This window comes from Prunus avium, chromosome 5 (assembly GCF_965620075.1).
Source record: "Prunus avium chromosome 5, drPruAviu1.hap1.1, whole genome shotgun sequence".
In the NCBI taxonomy this organism is placed as follows: Eukaryota; Viridiplantae; Streptophyta; class Magnoliopsida; order Rosales; family Rosaceae; genus Prunus; species Prunus avium.
In genome coordinates this window covers 26,196,421-26,219,296 of record NC_142288.1, presented here as the reverse complement: position 1 = coordinate 26,219,296, position 22,876 = coordinate 26,196,421, and the positions used below count along the sequence as shown (strand labels likewise).

At 38.4% G+C, this 22,876-nt stretch overlaps 4 protein-coding genes and 1 long non-coding RNA gene across 10 annotated transcripts; 2 read left to right on the top strand and 3 right to left on the bottom strand.

Annotated features, from left to right (window-relative positions):
* The first annotated feature begins 1,576 nt into the window (after nt 1–1,576).
* On the top strand, nt 1,577–3,426 carry LOC110745901 (putative disease resistance protein At1g58400). Its single transcript, XM_021946059.2, has one exon. It carries the CDS (start codon nt 1,607–1,609, stop codon nt 3,188–3,190), a length of 1,584 nt encoding a protein of 527 aa, XP_021801751.1. The 5' UTR covers nt 1,577–1,606; the 3' UTR covers nt 3,191–3,426.
* Nucleotides 3,427–3,911: 485 nt separating this feature from the next.
* LOC110745866 (Tetratricopeptide repeat (TPR)-like superfamily protein) lies at nt 3,912–8,471 on the bottom strand. 2 transcript variants are annotated; one of them, XR_015835695.1, is made up of 3 exons: nt 6,083–8,471; nt 5,051–5,639; nt 3,912–4,967 (listed from the first exon to the last, which is right to left on the bottom strand). XR_015835695.1 is itself a non-coding variant. In XM_021946014.2 (2 exons), the coding sequence occupies exons 1-2, from the start codon at nt 7,731–7,733 to the stop codon at nt 5,620–5,622; spliced, it is 1,671 nt and encodes a 556-aa protein (XP_021801706.1). In that variant the 5' UTR covers nt 7,734–8,471; the 3' UTR covers nt 3,912–5,619. The 2 variants fall into 2 exon arrangements, 1 of the variants encoding a protein (XP_021801706.1); XM_021946014.2 differs by having other exon boundaries at nt 3,912–5,639.
* LOC110745867 (putative disease resistance protein At1g59780) lies at nt 4,388–5,248 on the top strand. The gene has a single exon (XM_021946015.2). The coding sequence runs from the start codon at nt 4,388–4,390 to the stop codon at nt 5,246–5,248; it is 861 nt and encodes a 286-aa protein (XP_021801707.1).
* An 8,585-nt stretch (nt 8,472–17,056) lies between the features above and the next one.
* Nucleotides 17,057–18,740, bottom strand: LOC110745909 (uncharacterized). Of its 2 annotated transcripts, none has more exons than XR_002524897.2 (3): nt 18,527–18,740; nt 17,504–18,434; nt 17,057–17,370 (listed from the first exon to the last, which is right to left on the bottom strand). It is a non-coding gene; the product is annotated as an uncharacterized LOC110745909 (long non-coding RNA). The 2 variants fall into 2 exon arrangements; XR_002524896.2 differs by having other exon boundaries at nt 18,542–18,739.
* Nucleotides 18,741–20,121: 1,381 nt separating this feature from the next.
* Nucleotides 20,122–22,816, bottom strand: LOC110745889 (S-adenosyl-L-methionine-dependent methyltransferases superfamily protein). Of its 4 annotated transcripts, XR_002524890.2 has the most exons (4): nt 22,157–22,816; nt 21,737–22,069; nt 20,751–20,871; nt 20,122–20,523 (listed from the first exon to the last, which is right to left on the bottom strand). XR_002524890.2 is itself a non-coding variant. In XM_021946045.2 (2 exons), exon 1 carries the CDS (start codon nt 22,737–22,739, stop codon nt 21,741–21,743), a length of 999 nt encoding a protein of 332 aa, XP_021801737.1. In that variant the 5' UTR covers nt 22,740–22,815; the 3' UTR covers nt 20,122–20,523; nt 21,737–21,740. The 4 variants fall into 4 exon arrangements, 1 of the variants encoding a protein (XP_021801737.1); XR_002524888.2 differs by having other exon boundaries at nt 21,737–22,816; XR_002524889.2 differs by having other exon boundaries at nt 20,751–20,861; nt 21,737–22,816.
* Between the last annotated feature and the right edge of the window lie 60 nt (nt 22,817–22,876).

Below are 22,876 nucleotides of genomic sequence, written 5' to 3'. Positions count from 1 at the left end.
TGCTTCATGGGCAAACACTTGGGAATGCTCTCGGAAGAAGCACAAAGCAGATGCTTCTCTTGAAATCGCTTCTATGACCTAGAAGCACTTCTAAACTTTTCTACCAAACAATGTAAGAAATGCTTTTGATTGTCAAAAACACTTTTAGCCATTTCAGAAGCACTCACTTATCTTAACTTTTCTCGAGCTTCTTTTCTAAGGGAGACTAACGTTTTTGAAACCCTGCCGGGCTTCTCCACATACAAACCATGTGGCTTATGGGGCCAATGGAGGAGGTGCAATACCTAACTTGAATATATTTATATTTAGTTATGGAGCCATAATCATTAGAGCATTTCTTATTGGCCGATACTTAATTCGTTTTATCATTCATTGGATTATTCAATTAGGTTGAAATACTATGCATGCTTTTTAGGATGGGAAAACACTATTTTGGATGAGTGTCCATGAACCTTTTTCAAGTTTTTTAAGGGAGACGATGTTTTTGTTATATCATCAAAATCCATTTGGTCAAATGGGTAAAGTAGCTATCAGCCGAAAAATAAAAAGAACACACAAAGTTGTAGGGCTTGCTTGCATTCTGTTGACAAAGATAGAAGGATGGGATGGGTGTAATTTGAATGAAACATAATTTTAGTTAGGGTAATCAGGTGCGTGAACATGATCCTAATAATGGGCTTCAGTTGATAGAGCTGAAAAATGATGAACTTGAATCCTAAAGATCATCAATCAAATGAGCGATAAAACCTAAAGCAAATATGTTGGACTTTCTACTCAACCCTTTCTAATCAATCATTTTCCCGACAAATAGTTATGTTTGACTTTCTATCCAACCCTTATATAAATATATATATATATATGTTCATCCCTATACTCAGTTGTATGAGTTTTTTTTTTTTACAAACAATTTGGGGAGGGGAGTTTTATACAAATAGTCATTAGGTGTCTGATGTTTCGAACCTCTGCCCACTTGAGTGAAGATGAAAGAATTCAACAAACTGAGCTATACCCAACTTGCAAACTCAAATCAAAATAGTAGAATAAGGCCAGTTTTTACTCTCAAATGCAAGGGCCATACAGGCCCATGGCTGGAGCTTTCCTGAGTCTGGGTGTTGTGGCCTTTAAGAAGAACCGCCAGCTGGGCCTTGTGTTGCATGACAAGAAGGCAGGCCGGCAGGGAAGCCATTGAATGAAATAAAATGTTCATTCATCTTCTCTGTATTATTACATGGAAGTTCTTTATTAAATCTAATTTTACATATTATAACGAGTCTCTTGGCATTTTCTGGAGTGACAAGAGCTTGGCTGTCGTAGCAAGATGTGGGGATTTGTTTGTATATGTAGGCAAGAAAAGCAGGCTGCTTTCCAATTGGCATACAAAGCTCAACCATCACGAAGTCACAACACGCATCATTTGTTAAAACTCTTCATCGTTAAACAAGTTTGGAAATATATGCTTTGTGTTGTCCGCCACCTCTTGTTGCTGTCCTCGCAAACGGCAAAGCATATTAACTTGTATTCTTTAACTTAACCATACCCTATAACATTATATATTTCTGTCTTTCTCTTCTATGTATGCAGTGCAAAACACAGTGTGTAGAACTCTATGGCTAGTTCAAATGCCATAGAAGGAGAGATGGAAGAAACCGAAAATTCCCAAGAGAATGAAGAAGGGGAAACATCGGCTTGTTCTTCATCTCTTCCATTGCAATTATGCTACAGAGATTTGCCTGATTACCTTCAAAACTGCTTAATGTATTGTTGCATCCTCCCAGATGGCATTTCCAAAGGGAAACTTATTCGGTTGCTTGTGGCCCAAGGACTGATACAAGAAAAAGCAGGGCATGTTATGGAGGATGTAGCAGAAGAAAATATATCTGAATTGATCAGCCAGGGAATGCTTCAACTCAAGGAGCAACTTTCTAGTGTAAGGACTATATTGCAGGTCCCCTCTCCTGTTCGAAAATTCTGTGTTCAACAAATGGAGGAAGGAGATGTTGCAACCTTTCGGGCTTTCGTTTGTTCAGACATCACAGAACAGTTGGCCCACTTGAATAATCATCAACCTACTTCTTTATTCCTGCTCAGGAAAAATCTTTCTCAAGACGATGGTAACTGGCTCAAGTTTAATGGTGCAAACTCTTTAAGAGTGCTAGATCTTGAGCGTACCAAAATCAAAAGGTTACCAGATGAAGTGGGAGATCTGATAAGCCTCATCTATCTTGGCTTGAACCACACTGATATAGAAGAACTTCCAGAGGGACTTGGCAGATTAAAAGCCCTACAGACTTTCGATATCAGATGGTGTGGGCATTTAACAGCCTTGCCGGACCAGATACTCAATCTTGTCAGGTTGAGGCATCTCAAAATGTACAAGAACTGGTTCCAAAATGTTCAGGGGGTGAAGCTACCTGCAGGAATAGGAGGAAGCTTCACAAATCTTCTGACCCTTACAGGGGTACATGCTGGTGGTGGAATTGCAGAAGAATTAGGTAACCTGATACAGCTCAGAAGACTTGGAGTGATGGATGTGGCTGAAGAGAACATCAGTGAGCTACTTGCCTCCATAACTAAGATGCCTGGACTTCTTTCCTTGTCTCTAGAATCAATTCACACCTTCAACGAGGGAAAACTTGTCCTCCTGGATTCATTCTCACCCCCACCATTTCTTCAAAAGCTTCGCCTGGAAGGCGTCCTAGAAAAGCTACCTTCTTGGTTTGGTTCCTTGGAAAGGCTAACAAAATTGAGATTAGGATTCTCTCACATGCCCGAGAACCAGTTTTCGGTACTTCAACTGCTACCCAACTTGAAAAATCTATGCCTTTGGCATGCTTATGATGGAAAACAAATAGGAAAAGAGTTCTGTAGCGCTGGTGGGTTTGCCAAGCTCGAGGAACTCACCATTGCTTCTCGTGTTCTTGAGGAGTGGACGGAGCTTGAAGAGGGAGCACTACCTAGCTTGAAATACCTCTACGTGCGCAATTGTCTGAGGCTGAGGATGTTACCTGAAGGCTTGCAGTTCCTCACAACACTGCAGCGTATGGATTTGCTGCCTTTGCTGCATGATCATGCAGAGCGTCTGAAACCTGATGGTGGGGAGGAAAACTACAAAATTAGCCACATTCCAATGATTAGATTGATGACCACGTCTATGGTGGAAGAAGTCGTTAAAGCTCAGAGAGAGGTATGACAACGTCTATGGTGGAAGAAGTCGTTAAAGCTCAGGGAGAGGGATGCCCATGTGGGTGAAACGATAAAAGTTACAAGCTTTCTAAAATAATGTGTTTCTCCACACAATTTATCAAGCCATAAAAGGAGTTGGTATTTTCTATTATGTATGCAATTTTAAAACTTTTTTTCGTTTGCAATCATCAGTTAGATAAATGTTGAGGAAAACAGATTGATGTTTGTTAGCTGATTTGTTTTGTTAAACTTATGGAGTGATTACAATTTACAAGTTAGCTATCTCTGGGCTTCTTTATGCATCACCACAGAGCTGCTTACAAAACCAGAAGGTAGAACAAGCACTCAACAATCCAATATTGCAAAGCATTTCAATTATCTAAAAAACGAAGAAGATTTTGACCTTACAAGAGAAAATGAATCCTCAAATTTGTGGGTTTGAACGTGGGCTCCAATAATGGAATTCCAAAGGTAGAAGCTTTGGCGGGGACTTTACTCAAACAACTTACAAGCTGAGTGAGGGTCATCATTGACTGCATAAAATCCAACGATTCGTAAAACTGATAATTTCATAAATTTATGCACTCATCTTCTTCGATTTTTAATCACATGGAAAAGTTCATATTAAATCTAGTTTACAAGATCAGTGTGGAGGATTTTGTTCGTATAGCAAGAAAAGCAGACTGCTTGCCATACAAAGCTCAACCATCGCAAATTACAAGCATCTGTTACCATCACAAAGTCACATCATGTAGCATCGTTAGACTCTACATCGTAATTTTAGTTTGGATATATATGCTATGTTTTGTAGTATATGTCACCTTGTTTGCTCTCCTTGAAGCTTTCTTAGAAATTATTCTACAACACTACAACATGCTGGACTTTAACATACCCTATAACATAAGGTCCAACGACTCTAACCATTATAAATGCAAAACACAGTTTTTAGAACTCTATGGCTAGTTTAAATACGATTGAAGGAGGGGTGGAAGAAAACAAAGACTCTCAAGAGAGTAAAGAAGGTGAGACATCAGCTTCTTCTTCATCTGTTCCATTGCAATTATGCTACAGAGATTTACCCGATTATCTTCTCCAATGCTTAATGTAATGTTCCATCTACCCTGAGAACCACTGGATTCCGAAAGGGAAACTTATTCGGTTACTAGTGCCCCAAGGACTGGTACAAGCAATCGCAGGGCAGATCATGGAGGATGTAGCAGAAGAAAACATATATGAATTGATCAGCCGGGGAATGCTTCAATTTAAGGACGACCGCCCTTGCAGAGGGACTAGATTGCAGCTCCCATCTCCTCTTCGAGAATTCTGTCTTCACCAAATGGAAGAAGGAACCTTTCCAACTGTTCGGGCTTTAATTTGTTCGGAGTCTTCGGACATCACAAAACTCTCATCCCACTTGAACAATCTCCAACTTCAACCTACTTCTTTGTTCCTGCTTGGAAATCATAATCTTTTTCGCTATGGTGGTAATTGGTTACAGTTTAATGGTACAAACTATTTAAGGGTGCTAGATCTAGAAGGCACCAAAATTAAAAGGTTACCAGATGAAGTGCAAGACCTGATAAACCTCATGTATCTTGGCTTGATCCACACAGATATTATTGAGCTTCCAGAGGGAATCTGTAGATTAAAAGCACTACAAACTTTCAATATCAGATGGTGTGGGTGTTTAACAGCCTTGTCGGACGAGATACTCAATCTTGTAAGGTTGAGGCACCTCAAAATGTTCAAGAGCATGTTCCAAGATGTTCATGGGATGAAGCTACCTGCAGGAATAGGAAGCTTAAAAAATCTTCTGACCCTCACAGCTATACATGCTGGTGGTGGAATTGCTGAAGAATTAGGTAACCTGATACAGCTTAGAAGACTTGGAGTGATGGATGTGGCTGAAGAGAATATCAGTGAGCTATTTGCCTCCATAACGAAGATGCCAGGCCTTCTTTCCTTGTCTCTAGAAGCTAAACACGCCTTCGACAAGGGATTATCCTCCTGGATTCATTCTCACCGCCACCATTTCTTCAAAAGCTTCGCCTGGAAGGTGTCCTAGAAAAGCTACCTACTTCATTTGGTTCCTTGGAAAGGCTTACAACTTTAAGATTAGGCAACTCTCATATGTCTGAGAACTCGTAACTGGTAATTCATCTGCTGCCCAACTTGAAAAATCTGACCCTTTGGAACGCTTATGATGCAAAATGAATGGGGAAAGAGTTCTGTAGTGCTGGTGGGTTTCCCAAGCTCGAGGTTCTCAGCTTTGCTTCTCATATTCTTGAGGACTGGACGCAACTTGAAGAGGGAGCACTACCTAGCTTGAAATTCCTCCACTTGCACAGTTGTCTGCGTGTGGCCGAGGATCTTACCTGAAGGTTTGCAGTTTGTCACCACACTGCAGCAGTTAGACTTGTTGCCTTTACTGGATGATCATGCGGAACGGCTAAAACCTGATGGTGGAGAGGAGAATTACAAATTCAGGCACATGCCAAATATATCATTTATTACCATATCTATGGTGCAACAATTGGCTACAGGTAAAGAAATATAAAGATATGATAAAGTTTGGAGAAGCTCGGATGGAGGGGTGAGCCAATGCAGGTGAAAGGATAAAGTTATAAGCTTTCTGGTATATTTGTGTTTCTTCACACAATGGAGTCCGTATATGAAGCCATAAGAGGAGTTGATGTTATAGATGATAAAACATGAAGTTAAAACAAACAAAACCAATTCAAGATTCCAAACCATTTTGCTTATCTCAAAAAGTAAGGGCCTTTTCAAATTTCAGTACTTTAAAAAAAATCTATCATTCGTATTCGTAGCAAAGATAGCTTGTGAATTGATGTTTATAGCCCAATACAAGGAAGATTTTGATCAAACAATAATTCACTACCTTTAATCCAGCTAAGCCCCGTTATCTTCCTCAGTTTGCCTTCTGTTATGTGATCTCTCAACTTCTTTGCATCATCCCACCTCCCATCGCCAGCATATATATTAGAAAGCATGACTCTATAAGCACCTTTCTCAGAACTACTCTCAAAGAGCCTCTGGGCTACAATTTCTGCCAGCTCAGAATTTCCACAGACATCGCAGCACAATAACAGGGCTCCCCAAATGCCGCAGTCCACTGGTTCTGGCAAGGACAAGATTAGATTGTAAGCCTCTTCCAACCCTCCTTCCATCCCAAGAAGTTTTACCATATGAACATAATGCTCTGTTCTAGGTTGAATGCAAAACTCATCCTTCATTCTTCTGAAAATTTCACGGCCATCTTTGACAAGGCCAGCATGGCAGCATGCACCAAGGAGAGCAGTAAAAGTATATTCATCAGGTTTTAACCCGTTTCTCAGTATCTCATCAAACATTCTAAAGGCCTCAGAAGCAAGACCATGCAAACCAAGACCCAATATTAATGAATTGTAGGAAATAATATTCTTTTCTGGCATGATCTCAAACACACGAGTCCCCATGCCCAAGAAACCGCACTTTGAATACATGACTATGAGAGCAGAGGAAATCATGACATGAGATTCAAGTCCATGTCGAAGAACATAAGCGTGTATCTCACAGCCAGGCCCTACATTTGCTATCTGAGCAGCAGCAGCCAACACACTGGCAATCAAAATGGAATCAGCCTTCTTACCTTCCATGTTCAAATTCTTGAAGAAGAACAATGCCTTGCCATAATCCCCAGACTGTGAATACCCAGTTATCAAAGCAGACCATGTAACTAAATCTGGCTGGAACAAACCACTAAAAACTCTATGTGCAGAGTTCATACACATGCATCTTGAATACATGCTCACAAGTACACTGCTTACATGAGCATTAGAATCTAAATTACATTTCAAACAAAGACCATGTAGTCCTTGGCCAATAGTTATCAAGCTGGAATCCGATAAACCCGAAAGCAACCCAACAATTGTGTATCCATCCGGCATCATCTCTATGCTTCTCATCTCACTAAATAGTTGCAACCCTTTGTCCCAACGCCCACAGTTTCCATAACCTGAAATTATAGAATTCCACAAAACCAAATCCTGCTGTGGTGTCCCATAAAACACCCTACTTGCTTCATCAACAAGGCCGAGTTTTGAATAAGCTGTAACAAGTGCACTGCTACAGATAGAGTCCAATCCTAACCCTGAAACTGTTACTCCACAATGGACAAGCTTCAGTCCTTCCAAATAAAAGCTCTCAGAGCATGCACGTATAATGCAAGCATAAGTGAAGTTATCAGGTTTGATTTCGGTTCTAAGCATCTTAGTAAACAGAGAAAATGCTTCCTCAAATTTGTGGGCTTGAGCGTGGGCTCGAATAATGGAGTTCCAAAGGTAGACGCTTTGGCTGGGACTTTCATCGAACAGCTTACAAGCAGAGTGAAGGTCACCATTGACTGCATAGAATCTAACGATTCTAGTTGCATAAAATGGGTCGTGGGAGAGATGGGTCTTGAGAATCAAAGCATGCAACTGCTTGGTTCTTGATAAAGATAAATAAACCTTGGAGAGGTCCAAGTGAAGCAAATGGAAATGAAAGAACATAACTTTTAAGTTAGGACATCAATTTTGACACATGAGTTCTGATAGTTTTGTTGAAAATATAATTTGCCTACCCAGCTTTGTTTGGGCACGTCTTCTTTGGGAGACTCAACGTGGCCTATATATATATATATATAAATAAAAAATTTCTAATACAAGCGATAGTTTATGAGGATGGAGATTCGAACTTGGGTGGAATAGCAGGCTCACTGACTGGAACTTGCCCTGATGATGATTATGCCAGTTTGGTGAAACACCCTGATGATGATGCCAGTTTGGTGTTTGAGGTGAATGTACCTAATATGATAGCTTATATGGGAAGAACTCATATGTTCTTAACAGAAGAAGAGGAAGAGGCATTGACACTGGAACTTGCCCAGAATTCTCAAATGAGTAGTGATACTCACATTACCAGTTAGATTGCAGGTTTCAGAGCTAAGGCTTCAGCCCAAGCAGAAAAGAGATGAAAACAATCTAGGAGGAGACGAACAAAATACTTATGGACTGGGAAACAAAACTCAAGGGGGTGGTTACACAACTCGAGGAGATCAACAGAAAACACTCAATGAGAAAGTAACAAAACTTGAGGAGATATATGGATATACAGAACTCGAGAAGATGGATGCCCTGTTGCCATCTGCATGCTAATAGAAATTTGAGGAAACACAAAAGGGGAGGAGGGGAATGAGAACTGAACAAGTGTTTGAAGCACCAAATGAAGTGGAAATCAAGAGGATTTATTTAGAGGCTTTATTGGAGCAGTTGTTAAACGTGTGCTGAAGGAAATAACATATTCAGACGCAATAGAGCCGAGCGGCGTGTCAAAAACAGTATAGCCGGGCGGCTATACTATTTTTTAAAATAAAAACTCTTGTATAGCCGGGCGGCTATACTAGTTTTCATTTTTAAAAAGGGACCCACTGGGGTCTGCTCCGCTTCGCCACGTGTCAAAACAGTACAGCCGCGCGGCTATACTATTTTTATAAAAACCCAGCGTATAGCATGCTGTCTTTATAAATAAAGCCCCGGGTATAGCCGCCCGGGTATACTATTTTTAGAAAAGAACCCTCCTAGGGATTCGGAGCCGCGTGTCAAAGAGGTATAGCCGGTCGGCTATACTATTTTTTATTAAAAAAAAGGGCCTAGCGATCGGCGCCATATGTAAAAACAGTATACCCGCTCGGCTATACTATTTTTTATAATAAAAACTATAGTATAGCCGTGCGGCGATACTCTTCAAGTGAAGCAAATGGAACTGAAAGAACATAATTTGATACATGGGTTCTGATAATTTTATTTAAAAAATGGGATTTTCTTGCGTAGATTGATTTTTCAAATGAAAAAAGAAGCATGGCTAATCATGCAATTAGTGATGGAGGAGGAGCGGGGGGAGCAGCAGAGCCGGCCCTAGCCTAGGGCTACCAGGGCCAAAGCCCGGGGCACAAATTTTTCTTTGTCTATATATATATATATATATAGCTGTGTGACTTGGTGGATTGGTCATATAGCTGTGTGAGAAAGAGCCAACTGAATTGCAGTGGAGACACCTTTAAGAAGTACTATGGGGTGAAATTGCCAAGTACAGAACAATCCTGGTATAACACAAGTATGAACCTCAAGGAATGTGAGATGTTGTGCATGAACAACTGCTCCTGCACCGCTTTTTCAAATTTGGATATCCGAGATGGAGGAAGGGGGTGCTTGCTGTGGTTCAGCGATCTGATTGATATAAGATATTCCAATATAAATGGGCAAGATATTTACATAAGAATGGCTTCATCAGAACGAGGTATGGAATCATCTTGCTGTTTAAAACAAAGTTTGAATGAAAAATAAAAGCCACCAAGGAAAAAAGAAGAAAGAAATCTTCCAACAGTGACATGATTAGAAACATGATAGAGCCAGAAAACTTTTGACATTATTAGAAAAATATTTCTTTAGAATTTTCTCAGAAACTATCATTAATTGTTAGTTGGATGATAAAAAGTAAAGATTTTCTTCTTTACAAATTTCTGACTCCTCAATCTTCTGCTTTCAAATACTTCATTCCTAGATCGAGGACACAATACAAAGATCATAGTAACCAGTACTGTGTTGTCTACTGGACTGCTGATCCTGGGCCTAACCCTGCCTATTATATGTGAGGAAGAACCAGCAACAAAAATATGGTAAGCTATTTGATTTTGTACTCTTCTGCCCCTCCATTTTCTAAGATAGGTAGGTTCAGTTCTATAGAAATTTTTTGCTGTTTCCCCTCCATTTTCAGTCCACTGACTCAGATGAGCATCCTTAGCACAACCATTTTGTAAGATGGTTTTGTGTTCCTATGCAACAGGAGGAGGAGACAAATCTTTTTTTTTTTTTTAATATCAGCAAACAAGAGGGCATGATCAAATGTCAAAATCTATAACAGAAATGCAATATCCAAAAGAATGAAAAGCAGTCCAACCAAGAAGAACCATCAATGGATGAATATTGAATGCATAAAGATTTATCAAGTTTCAAGCAAGAAGTACCAAACCAATCAATCTATTGCTTAACCGAACCAGAAATAAATAGTCAGAATTTGAGATTGGGGCCTAAAAACCGAACCTTGTTATTGGCATGACCATAGAAACTCCATGAGAAGAGAATAAGGCAGGAAACAGGGAGAGGAATGGAATTAGATGAATTAAGAGTCTCATGATCTCTTCTTCTATGGACCTGACTTGTGCTTCACTGCTTCCGCTTCTCAATCTCAAGCTCAAATTTGCAGCTAAACTTTTTCAATTTCGGGTTTCAGACTTTCAGTCAATCGCAGTGTTCCAAAAATCGGCCTAGGCGGGCGGCTAGGCGGCTAGGCGGGTGCTAGGCGGCTGGGCGGGCCTCCTAGGCGGTTTGGGTCTTTTCTCGGTCCTGAAACCGAAGAAAACAAATCGAAGCTTGAGTTGATAGAGAAGCGACATGGCTGTCACTGCGTCTGTGAGCTCCGTCCTCTGCGAGTGCAAGCTTCGTGTTCGTCTTGAATATATTTCAAGAGTATAGCCGAACGGCTATACTCTTAAAATATTCGAATATATTAATAGTTAAAGAGTATAGCCAAACGGCTATACTTTTAAATTATTCGAATGTATTTAGAAAGTACAGCCGATCGGCTATACTGTTTAAATATAAAATTTTGTCATATCATTTTAGGGTTTAGGGCAAAAATACCACTTTAGCCCATTGGGCTAGAGTTATTTCTTCAATTATTTTATTTATACAAGCGATATTGGGGAATGAGAATTTAAATTCTTTCTGATACCTCCCATTCTAAAAACAAATACTAAAATGTACTAGTGGAAGTTGTTGCATTTTTATTTAACTCTGTGGTATATCCAACATATCGGTGTATTGTTTTATCAAGAAATTGTTAAATTTAAAAACAAAATAGATTATGATTCTTTTATTCATACTAGAAACCCAAAAATAGGAAATTAAACAAGGAGCTGCCGACCCTTTCTTGTCCCCGAGTTGAAGTTAATATAAACCTTCATAAAATTCAAGTGAACAGAATAATAATTTAAGAATTGATAACCTGTTGGGCAAAATCAATGTGATTGATTCATCAATATGTGGGTTCAACCAGCAGTCAAAGCCAAAGTAAAAAAATAATTTTAAAAAGGAACTGGTATTTCTTCTATCTCTTTTTTGGTCGAAATGGTATTTCTTATATGGGTCTTGGCCATCTTGAAGAGAGCACAATTGAATGAAGGGTGGTACTACTTGAAATTTTGCAATTTGGATTTTTGAAGAGGTTTCAAAACTTTCATTTGTTTTTTTTTCTCATTCTTTTCCTTTTTAGTTGGTTTGGTTGAGTGCCTTTTGTTTTTGGCTCAACAATTTTACTCACTCGCTATCTTCTTCATATTAATAAATTAACCACCATATTCTGTCAATATGTTTTGTTAGTTTTCTCAGCTTTTTTATATTTTAAGTTGATTTGAATGTTTTTTAAATTTTACACGAGCATTGAATGTTTAGAGGATGAGAATTGAATGTTTAGTTTAGTTTTATGTGATTATATTTGAAGGGAAAAATATGCTCAAAACCCAAATGTTATATTGTTCTCTGTTTATTAGTTAAATTATTAGAGTTGAACATTTCATGCTTGAGTGTGATTGATCATATTTTTAGTTTCTTTATTGCTATTGCCTCTAACTTGTTGTGGTGATTGTTTAGATTTTTATTGTCATTAGTTCTATTTAATATAAAATTTAAAACTCTGGAAATCTTAAAAAGACAAAAAAGAAAAATAAGACATAGCTCAAAGTCTAAAAAAGATCTTTAGAAAAATATTTTCTTTAAAAAAAATCAATGCTTAGTTTATTTTTTAAAAATAGAAAATTTGGCATAAGTCCAATTATGAGTCGAGATTTTGGGTGCAATCCATACAGAAATTGTTGTTGATCCAAGTCCTTTGACTTTTGCGACACATAAGATTACATGCCTATTTCAATTTATTGATATTTACTTTTTTATATTTTATATTTTTTGTTCCAATTATGCACCTAAAACATAAATAAGGTAAATTATGAATTCCTAAAACTGGTAAGTTATTGATTTGTAGGATATTAATTATCATATTTGATTTGAATTTAATTGCAAATTTATTTATTGAATTCTGAAATTTTCCCAAGATATACCGACATCAAAATTTGTAATAAGAGTTCATAAAAACTTCATACCTTAACAATAGGTAAGATACCTATGCATACACCTCGTATCCAGTATGCAAGTAATTAAACTCCTCGTATGCAGTATGCAGGTAATTAAACTCATAAATTACCTCTGGTCCAGGTAATTAAATCCATAAATTACCTCTAGTTTAGGTAGTTATACCCTCTAGCCCAGCTAATTGAACTCATATAATATCTTGGTATGGATCTTTAAATTCAACTGAGATAAAAATCCATACAAAATTTCTTTGGAAAAAAAAAAAACACTATTACATGGAAGACATGTACATATGTATATGAATATGAACCTCCAGAAAAAACTACTTAAGAAAACTCAAGAAAAAAACACTTACCTGTAAGGCAGGTACATATATACATGTATGTATTAACATTATTTACCTGTATGTCAGGTACATAATTTAATGTGGATGCTTGTCTGATCGATTGGTATAATATGTGAGTCTTTACTTTTTATTGATTAAATTGTATTTTATCTATATATTAGGAATATTATCAAGGAAAAAAATTCAAAATTCAAAATTTGGAATTCAATTTCAAGGAAATAATGCATTAAATTTAGATTTTCAATGTGTTTTCCTTATTTACCTTAAAGGGTAAAATCGCCACAACAAAAAAGTAATAAATGTCGAAGGACCTACATCTAAAACCAAAAACTCGAGGACTAGACCCAATGACAGCTAATCGTTTTGGACCTAGATCTAAGAACCCCTACAGTTTCAGTTATTAATGTGTGTACATGGGCACACTTTAGATTTTCGCCCTAGGCCCTTGAGAGCTCAGGACCAGCTCTGGGGAGCAGACCATATCCCAAAGGAATTTCTGATCGGTGGGGGTGGTGGCCTTGTAAATCTTCTTGTTTGTTGCAGCTTCCTCAATCTCAGCAGCGCTTGCCTGCCTTTGTTAAGGTTCATACTTTGACATCCAAAGCAACCTTCTCTCCTCGAAAATGTTCTTCTTCAGACATCTTTACTGTCGGCCACAAATGCTGAAGTGCTCTGCTTACCACCTTATTTCATGCCAAAAAAATATCAATTCATGCATACATCATACATGAACGCTAATATACGGATGAAATTCTCAAGCACAATAACTACTAACATGAAAAACCATTACCAACTGGAATCAAGGCAGAAGTTGCTGCAAAATCCCCCAAAACAAGCAACACAGCGGCTGCAAGTACCATAAATTTTGCTGGAAAACCATTCATTTTCTGAAACAGAACCAACAACTTATAGTTGTTGCGAACTGTAAATTATGTGACATGAAGAAGGCACGAGGAAGCAAGATTTATTGACTATACTTTTTATTACATGCTTTGGTTTAGATTTTCAAAAGGTTGACTTCAGTCTTAGACTTTTTTAGTCCCACAGCTTTCCTTCTCTTCCCCTCAATAACTGCGTTCATATTGAAATCTGCCTGCAGCTGCACACCAGGACTTAGCTTAATGCGAGTGGATAAGTGGAAACTGCACAAGTTAATGGAAGCAAAGTATCTTTCGTGCCATAATCACCTTATTTTAGTCCTTATTAGAATTTTCTTATTGTATTTTCCTTTCTTAGATTACAGATACTTGTATAAATTTGGTGCTAAATTAATGGACTTGCAGATGAGGCAACAAGTTAAAAGACAAATTACTTGCCTTGGGAATTATTGAAATCCATAGATTAATTAAGTACATATGATGAGTAATGCTAAACGCACTAAATTTATTCATCAAATTTTGTATACCAAATGATGTGGTACTGTGTAACATTACTTAGAATTTCTTGCAACTTCAATGAAGAACAAATGTTGGAGGAGATGGAAAGAAAAAATATCGAAACACTGTTGGAGGAGATGGAAAGAAAAAATGTGGAAACAATGGTGGAGAAGGTTGAAACAGAGTTGAAGGAAACAACACACTTAGAGTTTCTTGCAACTTCAATGAAGGAGTTAGATACAAAACTCAAGCAGTTGGAAAGGAAACAAATGGAACAGAACAAGTTAAGAGTGTGCGTAATTGGATTTCCAAGAGTGAACTTACCAAATATGGCAAATATGGGATTTCAAACCCATTCCCAAGTTCCTAAACCTTCAACTTAGCGGCTTTATTAGAGTGCAGTCTGTTGAAGGCATTACATCATTATCAGAATAAATGATCTTATGTGTTTCTATGTGTTCTATGGCATTATTCAGATTCTGTGTTTTTCTTATTATTTTGAGGCTGTTTCAATCCTCATGGAACATTGGAATAAAACAATGCAACTACCAAAAATTATTTTTGGAGACTGATTACCTTCCCAATGTGCTTAACACCTACAGAAACATGAATGAAGCCAAGAAGAGGGTCTCTATAAATTGCCATCTCAGAAACAAGTTGTCAAAAAGGAAAAAGAAAAAGACTCGGAACAAAAAAGGATGTCAAGAGCTAACAATGAACGAAATGGTCCCTGATGATGATGCCAGTTTGGTGTTTGAGGTGAATGAACCCAATATGATAGCTTATATGGGAAGAACTCATATGTTCTTAACAGAAGAAGAGGAAGGCATTGACACTGGAACTTGCCCAGAATTCTCAAATGAGTGATACTCACATTGCTATTTGGATTGCAGGTTTCAGAGCTAAGGCTTCAGCCCAAGCAGAAGAGATGAAACCAATCTTGGAGGAGATGATTACAAAAGTCATGGACTGGGAAACAAAACTCACGGAGTTCGTTACACAACTTGAGGAGATCAACAGAAAACTCAATGAGAAAGTGACAAAACTTGAGGAGATATATGGATATACAGAACTCGAGAAGATGGATGCCCTGTTGCCATATGCATGCTAATAGAACTTTGAGGAAACACAAAAGAGAAGGAGGGAATGAGAACTGAACAAGTTTTTGAAGCACAAAATGAAGTGGAAATCAAGAGGAGGATTTATTTAGAGGCTTAATTGGAGCAGTTTGTTAAAGGCCTGCCTATGTCACACATGTGGTGAAGAAAATGACATATTCAGACACAATTACATACTTTTAACTCAAGTGGCTTGTAGAAAGACCCCACAGCCAAATGGAAGGCAACAAGTTAAAGAACTAACTTCCTTAGGGAATGAATAGCATCCATAGAGCAAGTGAATATAGGCCAACTTCTATCAGTGATGACAGAACATATTTTCTAATTCAATTGAGATATGGTCTATCCATGCTACATTACTTAGGATCCCGGAGAATAAGAATCATTTGATGATGGGGGAGGTGGCGGATGTGGCGGGAGTGGCCGGCGTGGTGAAAGTGGTGGAAGGAACTGTTGCTTTCGTCCATTTTTAGTGGGTGAAGATGGCTTCTGCCCAGTAATTGGTCTTAGGCTGCGCCGGATGGGCATTATTTTCTTGCTAAAATTCTCACCTTGACAATGACATCCAAAGCTACCTTGTTTTCTTCCAATATGTATCTCTGCCAAGCCATCTCTACAGTCAACATGCCATAAACTACTCTTCCCACGACCTTCAGCCATACAAGAAAATCAAAGCAAGCAAGAAATTAATTATCAGATGATCAAGTTATCAATGTAATTAGCTAATCACAGGGAGATGTTATCAATTACCATGAGGAAGTAATGTTTCACAAGTTGCTTGGAAATCCCCCAAAAGAAGCAACACTAGTGCTGCAATTACCACCAACTTTGCTGGAAAGTCATCCATCTTCATCAGAAGCAGAAACAATAACTTAAGAAAACCTTATGGCCTCAACGATGAGAAGAAGGCAAGGAAAGCAAGATTTATAGACTTTGCCAGATTGTCAAAAGTTTGACTTCAACCTTGGACTGCTACCCTACCCCTCAAAATAACTGCTTTCACATTGAAATATGGAACTTTCAACAGAATCTGCTTACGGTTGCACCAGACCTTAAGCTTAATGGCAGTGGAACTGGAAACTGTAAAGTTTTTGGAAGCACCAAAACAAGTGGAGATGAAGAGGACTCAGAGCATATAAAAGACCCTTAATTACCTCCTCCATCATCCTTAATTTTAGTCCTTCAAATTTTATTCTTGTATTTTCCTTTCTCAGCTACTTATGCTTGTATAAATTTGGTCCTTGTAAAATGCATACAACAATCATTATAAAAATCTGTGAATTAACACCCAAAACTAAATGGACTTGCAAATGAGGCAACAAGTTAAAACTATAACTTGCCTAAGGAATTATTGACATCCATAGATTAAGTACATAAGAGAAATGTCAAACGCACCAAATTTATTCATCAATTTTTGTTCACCAAACGCACCAAATACTAACCACTACTTGTCCCATATACAGTAACCAACAACAAACACATCCTAAACCCCTTCACAATCTAGTTTGTAGCAAGGAATATGTGATCTGATGGAAGCTTATGCGATAAGAACCCAACTGTGGATCTTCTGTGAAAACTGATGAACAAGTTCAAGTGAAAAGACTGAGTTTATTTGTTTATTGGTATCTATCACATTTTTAGTGTAACCTTTCCAATTCTAGTAAGTGGGATTTAGCCTCTGTTTCCATCAATACTCAGATTGAGTTCCTTGTGTGAGAAATTGCTGAGATAAATGGATTTATGCTCAAAACATAGTCAGACACATTTACATTATGCTTTGACTCTAAGAGCTTGTAGAAAGAAAGACCTCAAAGCCAAATGGACTTGCAAATGAGGCATCAACATATTCATACACAAAGTAAACATACATATTCATCATAAAATAAGTGGAGGAGGTGCATAACCACCCTGTGATTTTGGTAAATTTTTAATGGGTGAAGGAGGCGACGACGTAAGAGTTATTCTTAGGCTACGGATGGGCACTATTTTCTTGCTAACAAAGTCACTTTGACATCCAAAGATACCTTCTTTTCTTCCAATTATCTTCCTCAAGCCATCTCTGCAGTCAACTTGAGATAAAGTACTACTCTTCTCACCACCTTCAGCTAAAATTAAAAAACACAGCAAGAAAGAAATGTTAATCGCAAGAAAGTTTCGATCCTCGAAAACTTTGATACGTAAATGCAGAATTGAATTCAATAGGTGAATACAGATCTCATCACAGGAAGATATTATTACCTTGAGGAAGTAATGTAGAAGTTGCAGGAAAAACACCAAGAAGAAGATATACTGCTACTAGAGCTAAAACCAACTTTGCCAGAAAATTTCTCATAATGGAAAGCTGGAACCAAGAACTTGTAGAGGCCTTTCAGTGTGAATGATTTGTCAAGATCCTAGGATATTGAAAACCCTGGACAGCAAGACTTTATAGTCTCTCTACTTGAGCTAAATTGTCTTTGAAATACATTATTATAAATAAAGTTTTTTGTTTTATTTAATGAGGATTTGGTAAAAGAAGTTCAGAAATTATGGAGTTGACTTCTATTTCACACGTTTGCTCCCCTTGCTTTCATGGAAGCCACTGTCCCCTTATTAAAACACAATTTAACGGGAGCTGATTTTCCCACTCCAAAACGACAAAAACCAGCTCATTGTGTGACAATTCTCTATACTGTAGGCTATATAGCTTTTGACTAAAAAGCCGCTAGTGGTTTTTCTTCTTGGAAGCTTCCTTGTTCAGTGCCTTTGGCATTTCACGTTTCTTTTGCATTCAATTATTGGCAAACCTTGGAGAGGTCCAATCCAAGTGAAGCAAATGGAACTGAAAGAACATAATTTGACACAAGGGTTCTGATAATTTTATTAAAAAAATATAATTTTCTTGCGTAGATTGATTTTCCAAATGAAAAAAGAAGCATGGCTAATCATGCAGTGAGTGGTGGAGGAGGAGCGGAGGGAGCAGAACATATCCCAAATGAACTTCTGATTGGTGGGGGTGGTGGCCTTGTAAATCTTCTTGTTTGTTGCAGCCTCCTCAATCTCAGCAGCACTTGCCTGCCTTTGTTAATGTTCATACTTTGACATCCAAAGCAACCGTCTCTCCTTGAAAATGTGTATCTTGAGCCATCTTTACTGTCAGACACAAATGCTGAAGTGCTCTGCTTACCACCTTATTTCATGCCAAAAATAATATCAATTCATGCATACATGAACGCTAATACATAGCGGATGAAATTCTCAGCAGACACAATAAATACTAACATGAAAAACCATTACCAACTGGAATCAAGGCAGAAGTTGCTGCAAAATCCCCCAAAACAAACAACACAGCGGCTGCAAGTACCGTAAATTTTGCTGGAAAACCATTCATTTTCTGAAACAGAACCAACAACTTATAGTTGTTGCGAACTGTAAATTCTGTGACATGAAGAAGGCTTGAGGAAGCGAGATTTATAGACGATACTTTTTATTACATGATTTGGTTTAGATTTTCAAAAGGTTGACTTCAACCTTAGACTTTTTTAGTCCCATAGCTTTCCTTCTCTTCACCTCAGTAAGTGCGTTCATATTGAAATCTGCCTGCAGCTGCACACCAGGCCTTAGCTTAATGCGAGTGGATAAGTGGAAACTGCACAAGTTAATGGAAGCAAGTAGCTTTCGTGCCATAATCACCTTATTTTAGTGCTTATTAGAATTTTATTATTGTATTTTCCTTTCTTAGATTACAGATGCTTGTATAAATTTGGTGCTAAATCAATGGACTTGCAGATGAGGCAACAAGTTAAAAGACAATTACTTGCCTAGGGAATAGATTAATTAAGTACATATGATGAGTAATGCTAAACGCACTAAATTTATTCATCAAATTTTGTATACCAAATGATGCGGTACTGTGTAACATTACTTTGGATTCCGGAGAGTAAGTATCATTGAATGATGGCGGAGGTGGTGACGGCCAATCCGGTCGTCTGTAGTGCGGAGGGAAGTTATGGGTGGGAGAAGGTGGCTTGGGCCCTGTCAATGGTTGTCTTAGGTTGCGTCGGATGGGCACTATTTTCTTGCTAAAAATGTGAGTTTGACATGATCCAAAGCTAGCTTCTTTTCTTCCAGTATTTATCTTTCTCAAGCCATCTCTTGTACAGTCAACATGCGACAAAGTACTCTTCACAATACCTTGATCAGCTTCAGCTAGCCATATAAAGAAAATCACAGCAAGCAAGCAAGAAATTAATTAATTTAATTACCAGATAAAGCATAAAGTCATTAATATGTAACTAGCTAATTACCTACCGTGACGAAGAAAAGCACATGTTGCTTGGAACTCCCCCATAAGAAGCAACACTAGTGCTGCAATAACCAGCATAAACTTTGCTGGAAAACCATTCATCGTCGGAGGTAGAAAGCAGAACCTCGCCTAGCAGCTTCAGGATATTGCCGTGTCCAATGAATGCTAGAAATATCCTAATAGTTGAATTTTGTGTAAACAAGTGCACAGCCAAGTCCTATACCCAGCTCTCATGCAGCCCAGCCGGTGTGGGGCTTAGCAATCGCGTCAACGTTGACTCTTTACGATGAAGACAAGAATTATAGGCATTGTGTAACTTGACTTTAACCTTAGAATTTTGATACAGCCCATTGTATGACAATTCTCCCAACTCTAGGCGGCTTTTGACCAAGAAGCCGTAGTTGGTTTTTCTTCCTGGAGGCTTCCCTGTCCAGTGCTTTTGGCATTTCACGTTTCTTTTGCACTCAATTAAATTGCTTTGTAATCTTAGATCAGAGCAACGACACATTAGGTTACTAAATATGTAGGTTAGAACTCGATGTTGTTGCTCAGGAAAACTTGATACGCGGTCTTTTGAGTTCCTTGTGAAAATTGAAGATATAATTATGGATTTGTATACTTGCAAACATATTCAAACACATATACATACTTTGACTCAAGTCGCTTGTACAAAGACCAAAAGGACTTGCAAATGAAGCAACAAGAATTTTCACTAGGAAACAATGGGAAAAGAAATAAACATAGGTGTCCGGCCATCATATAATAAGCGGAGGAGGTGCAGGAGCGCCCTGAGACTTTCGTGGATTTTTAGTCGGTGAAGGCGGAGAGGTTGTAACAATTATTCTTAGGCTGCGGATGGGCACTGTATTCTTGCTAACAATGTGACTTTGACATCCAAAGCTACCTCCTTTTCTTCCAATAATCTTTCTCATGCCATCTCTGCAGTCAATGTGCGACAAACTCTTCTCGCCACCTTCAGCCATAGAAGACCACAAGAAGCAAGAAATGTTAATAGTCACAAAGTTTGATATATTAAAGGGAAAATAGTACAACCTCATGATTCTCTACAACATACGTAAATGCAGAATGAAATGTTGATAAGTGGTAAATCATAAAACTAGATCAAGTCATGAGTGGGTCTTAGTCAACATGGTCAACTTCAATGGAACTGATACACAGATACAGGAAAGATATTATTACCATGACGAAGTAATGTAGAAGTTGCAGAAGAAACACCCACAAGAAGATATACTGCCACAACAGCTAAAACAAACTTTTCCATAAAACTGCTCATCTTGGAAGAACAAGAACCTGCAGAAGGCTTTCAATTTGAAACCAAGATTTATACTCTACTTGAGCTAATTGTCTTTATGAGAGACTATAGTGTGTTAATGAGGATTTGGTAGAAGAAGGATCGACTATGGTTAAATAGGCTAAGATATGACGGAGTTGACCTCGACGTTACATGTTACTTCCCTTGCTTTCATAGGAAGCACAGTCACCATATAGCGACACAGTTGACTTCGATTTACAAAGGCTAGGATATGATATATAATGCTTAAAAAACATGCTGACTGATAGTCTATAAACATCCTCAGTTTTGTAAATGTTAGTGGCACAATTTCAATGAAATTTATAGTATTGAATAAAAGCCAGAATATTTATATTGGATGGTATAGCATACAGCTGGCTTCTGTCACTGATATGAATTCAACCCTTCCAACAAGCTGCTCGAAAAACCCAAAAGTCACAAAAAAGAAAACCAAGTTGGGAATCTGGCTTAAAATGAAGGGTTTTTAGCAAGTGGGGGTGGGCAGAAATTGTAGTCTAAAGCCTTCTGATGAATAGAACAGCCGATTATGACAATTTTACTTCTCTCTGTTACTGTTTTAAGCACAAGTTGGGGACAAAACTATTGTTTAGTACAAGTTATATATTGAGCTGTATCCTTCAACTTGATTTATGAGGATGCACCAGGACTCAACCAAGAAGCTCAAAGAAAACTCAAATATTGACACATGCCAACAATACAATGTAATAATTAAATTTTTATCTATGCTGATTCAAACAGGAAAATTAATGCACAATTACATGGATTAGCATCAATAGATTGCCTAATGTCTAACGAATGCTTCAGTAATCAAAGTAATAGCTATCCTTAATCGAAGGAAGTAAAGAACGCCTACCCATTTAACCGCTAAATGGCTTCCACTTATCAACATAACGAGCTAAGGAACGGTGCAGCATCTTCTTCCAAGCTTCAAGATCAGGCAAATCACCAGTAAGAGCAAGGGAGCTATCTTCCTGTCGATTCCCAAGGCCCAATACGAAAAGCTTGTTGCCGAAAACCCGATGCATAGCCTTCAATGTGTCTTCCATAACTACTTTCCCATCTCTCGTTGAGTCCTCAGCCTCCACACAACTACCTCCTACATTGACCATTATTCTCCCGCCTTTTCTCAAACACTTTCTGAGCATCTCCCAAGTATTTGGGTCTTGCAGCTCAGGAACCAAACTGCCTTTACAAAACAAATCCACCAAAATCCCTGAAAACCCATCTCTAGTGCTAGCTTTGAATGCATCTCCAACATGAATTATAAGCCTACCTGGGTACTGTCTTTCCAGCTTTGAGAGACCAAAGTACTCTCTGCCCACAGCAATCACAGACGGGTCAAGCTCCCACCCATGAACCGCAACTTCTGGGTACAGCTCAAGAATGGACCTTGCGGCAGAACCCGCCCCGAACCCAAGAATTCCGACTGGTCCAGGAGGCAAAATCGGCGGCAAAGTGGCGAAGACGTCAAAGTAAGTGCTGGTGAGGGACTTGAAAATGAAGGAGATGCTGTGGATGTTTCCAGGGTTGTCAAGAAGGAGAAGCCTTGACCCAGCAAAGGGGTGGTCGGCTCTTCGAGAAACTTCGAGGACACGAATGTAATTGTACCTGGACTTGAATTTGGCGAGGATTTTGACATCCTCGGCGGGGATGCCGTCCTCTTGGGTTCTGGTTTGGGGGGCCGGATGGTGGGCGGGTTGGGATTTTGGCGTCAATGGGTGGAAGTGGATTGGCTTTGGAGGTGTTTTGGTGGAGAAATGGAGGGTTGGAGATGAGGTTTGGAAAGAGCTTGGGAAATTTTGAATTGGGTAGGAAATCAACGGTCGAATTTGGTGGGGGTTTTGCTGAAGCGACATTGCTTATTGTTCTCTGTAGTCTGTTTCACTTCACATATAGAAACCAGAGAAGAAGAAAAGGGAGCGTAATTCTCCATAATAGCGCCCATAAAATTTATATTATATTTAAGAAAATTGTTAAAATTTCTTTGAATTCT

Coding starts and splice junctions, on each gene's coding strand:
- LOC110745866 (XM_021946014.2), bottom strand. CDS start 7,733: ATGTTCTTTCATTTCCATTTGCTTCACTTGGACCTCTCCAAGGTTTAT. Junction 5,640..6,082: donor GGGGCTTAGCTGGATTAAAG/GTAGTGAATTAT, acceptor CTCCACCATCAG/GTTTTAGCCGTTCCGCATGA.
- LOC110745867 (XM_021946015.2), top strand. CDS start 4,388: ATGGAGGATGTAGCAGAAGAAAACATATATGAATTGATCAGCCGGGGA.
- LOC110745901 (XM_021946059.2), top strand. CDS start 1,607: ATGGCTAGTTCAAATGCCATAGAAGGAGAGATGGAAGAAACCGAAAAT.
- LOC110745889 (XM_021946045.2), bottom strand. CDS start 22,739: ATGTCGCTTCAGCAAAACCCCCACCAAATTCGACCGTTGATTTCCTAC.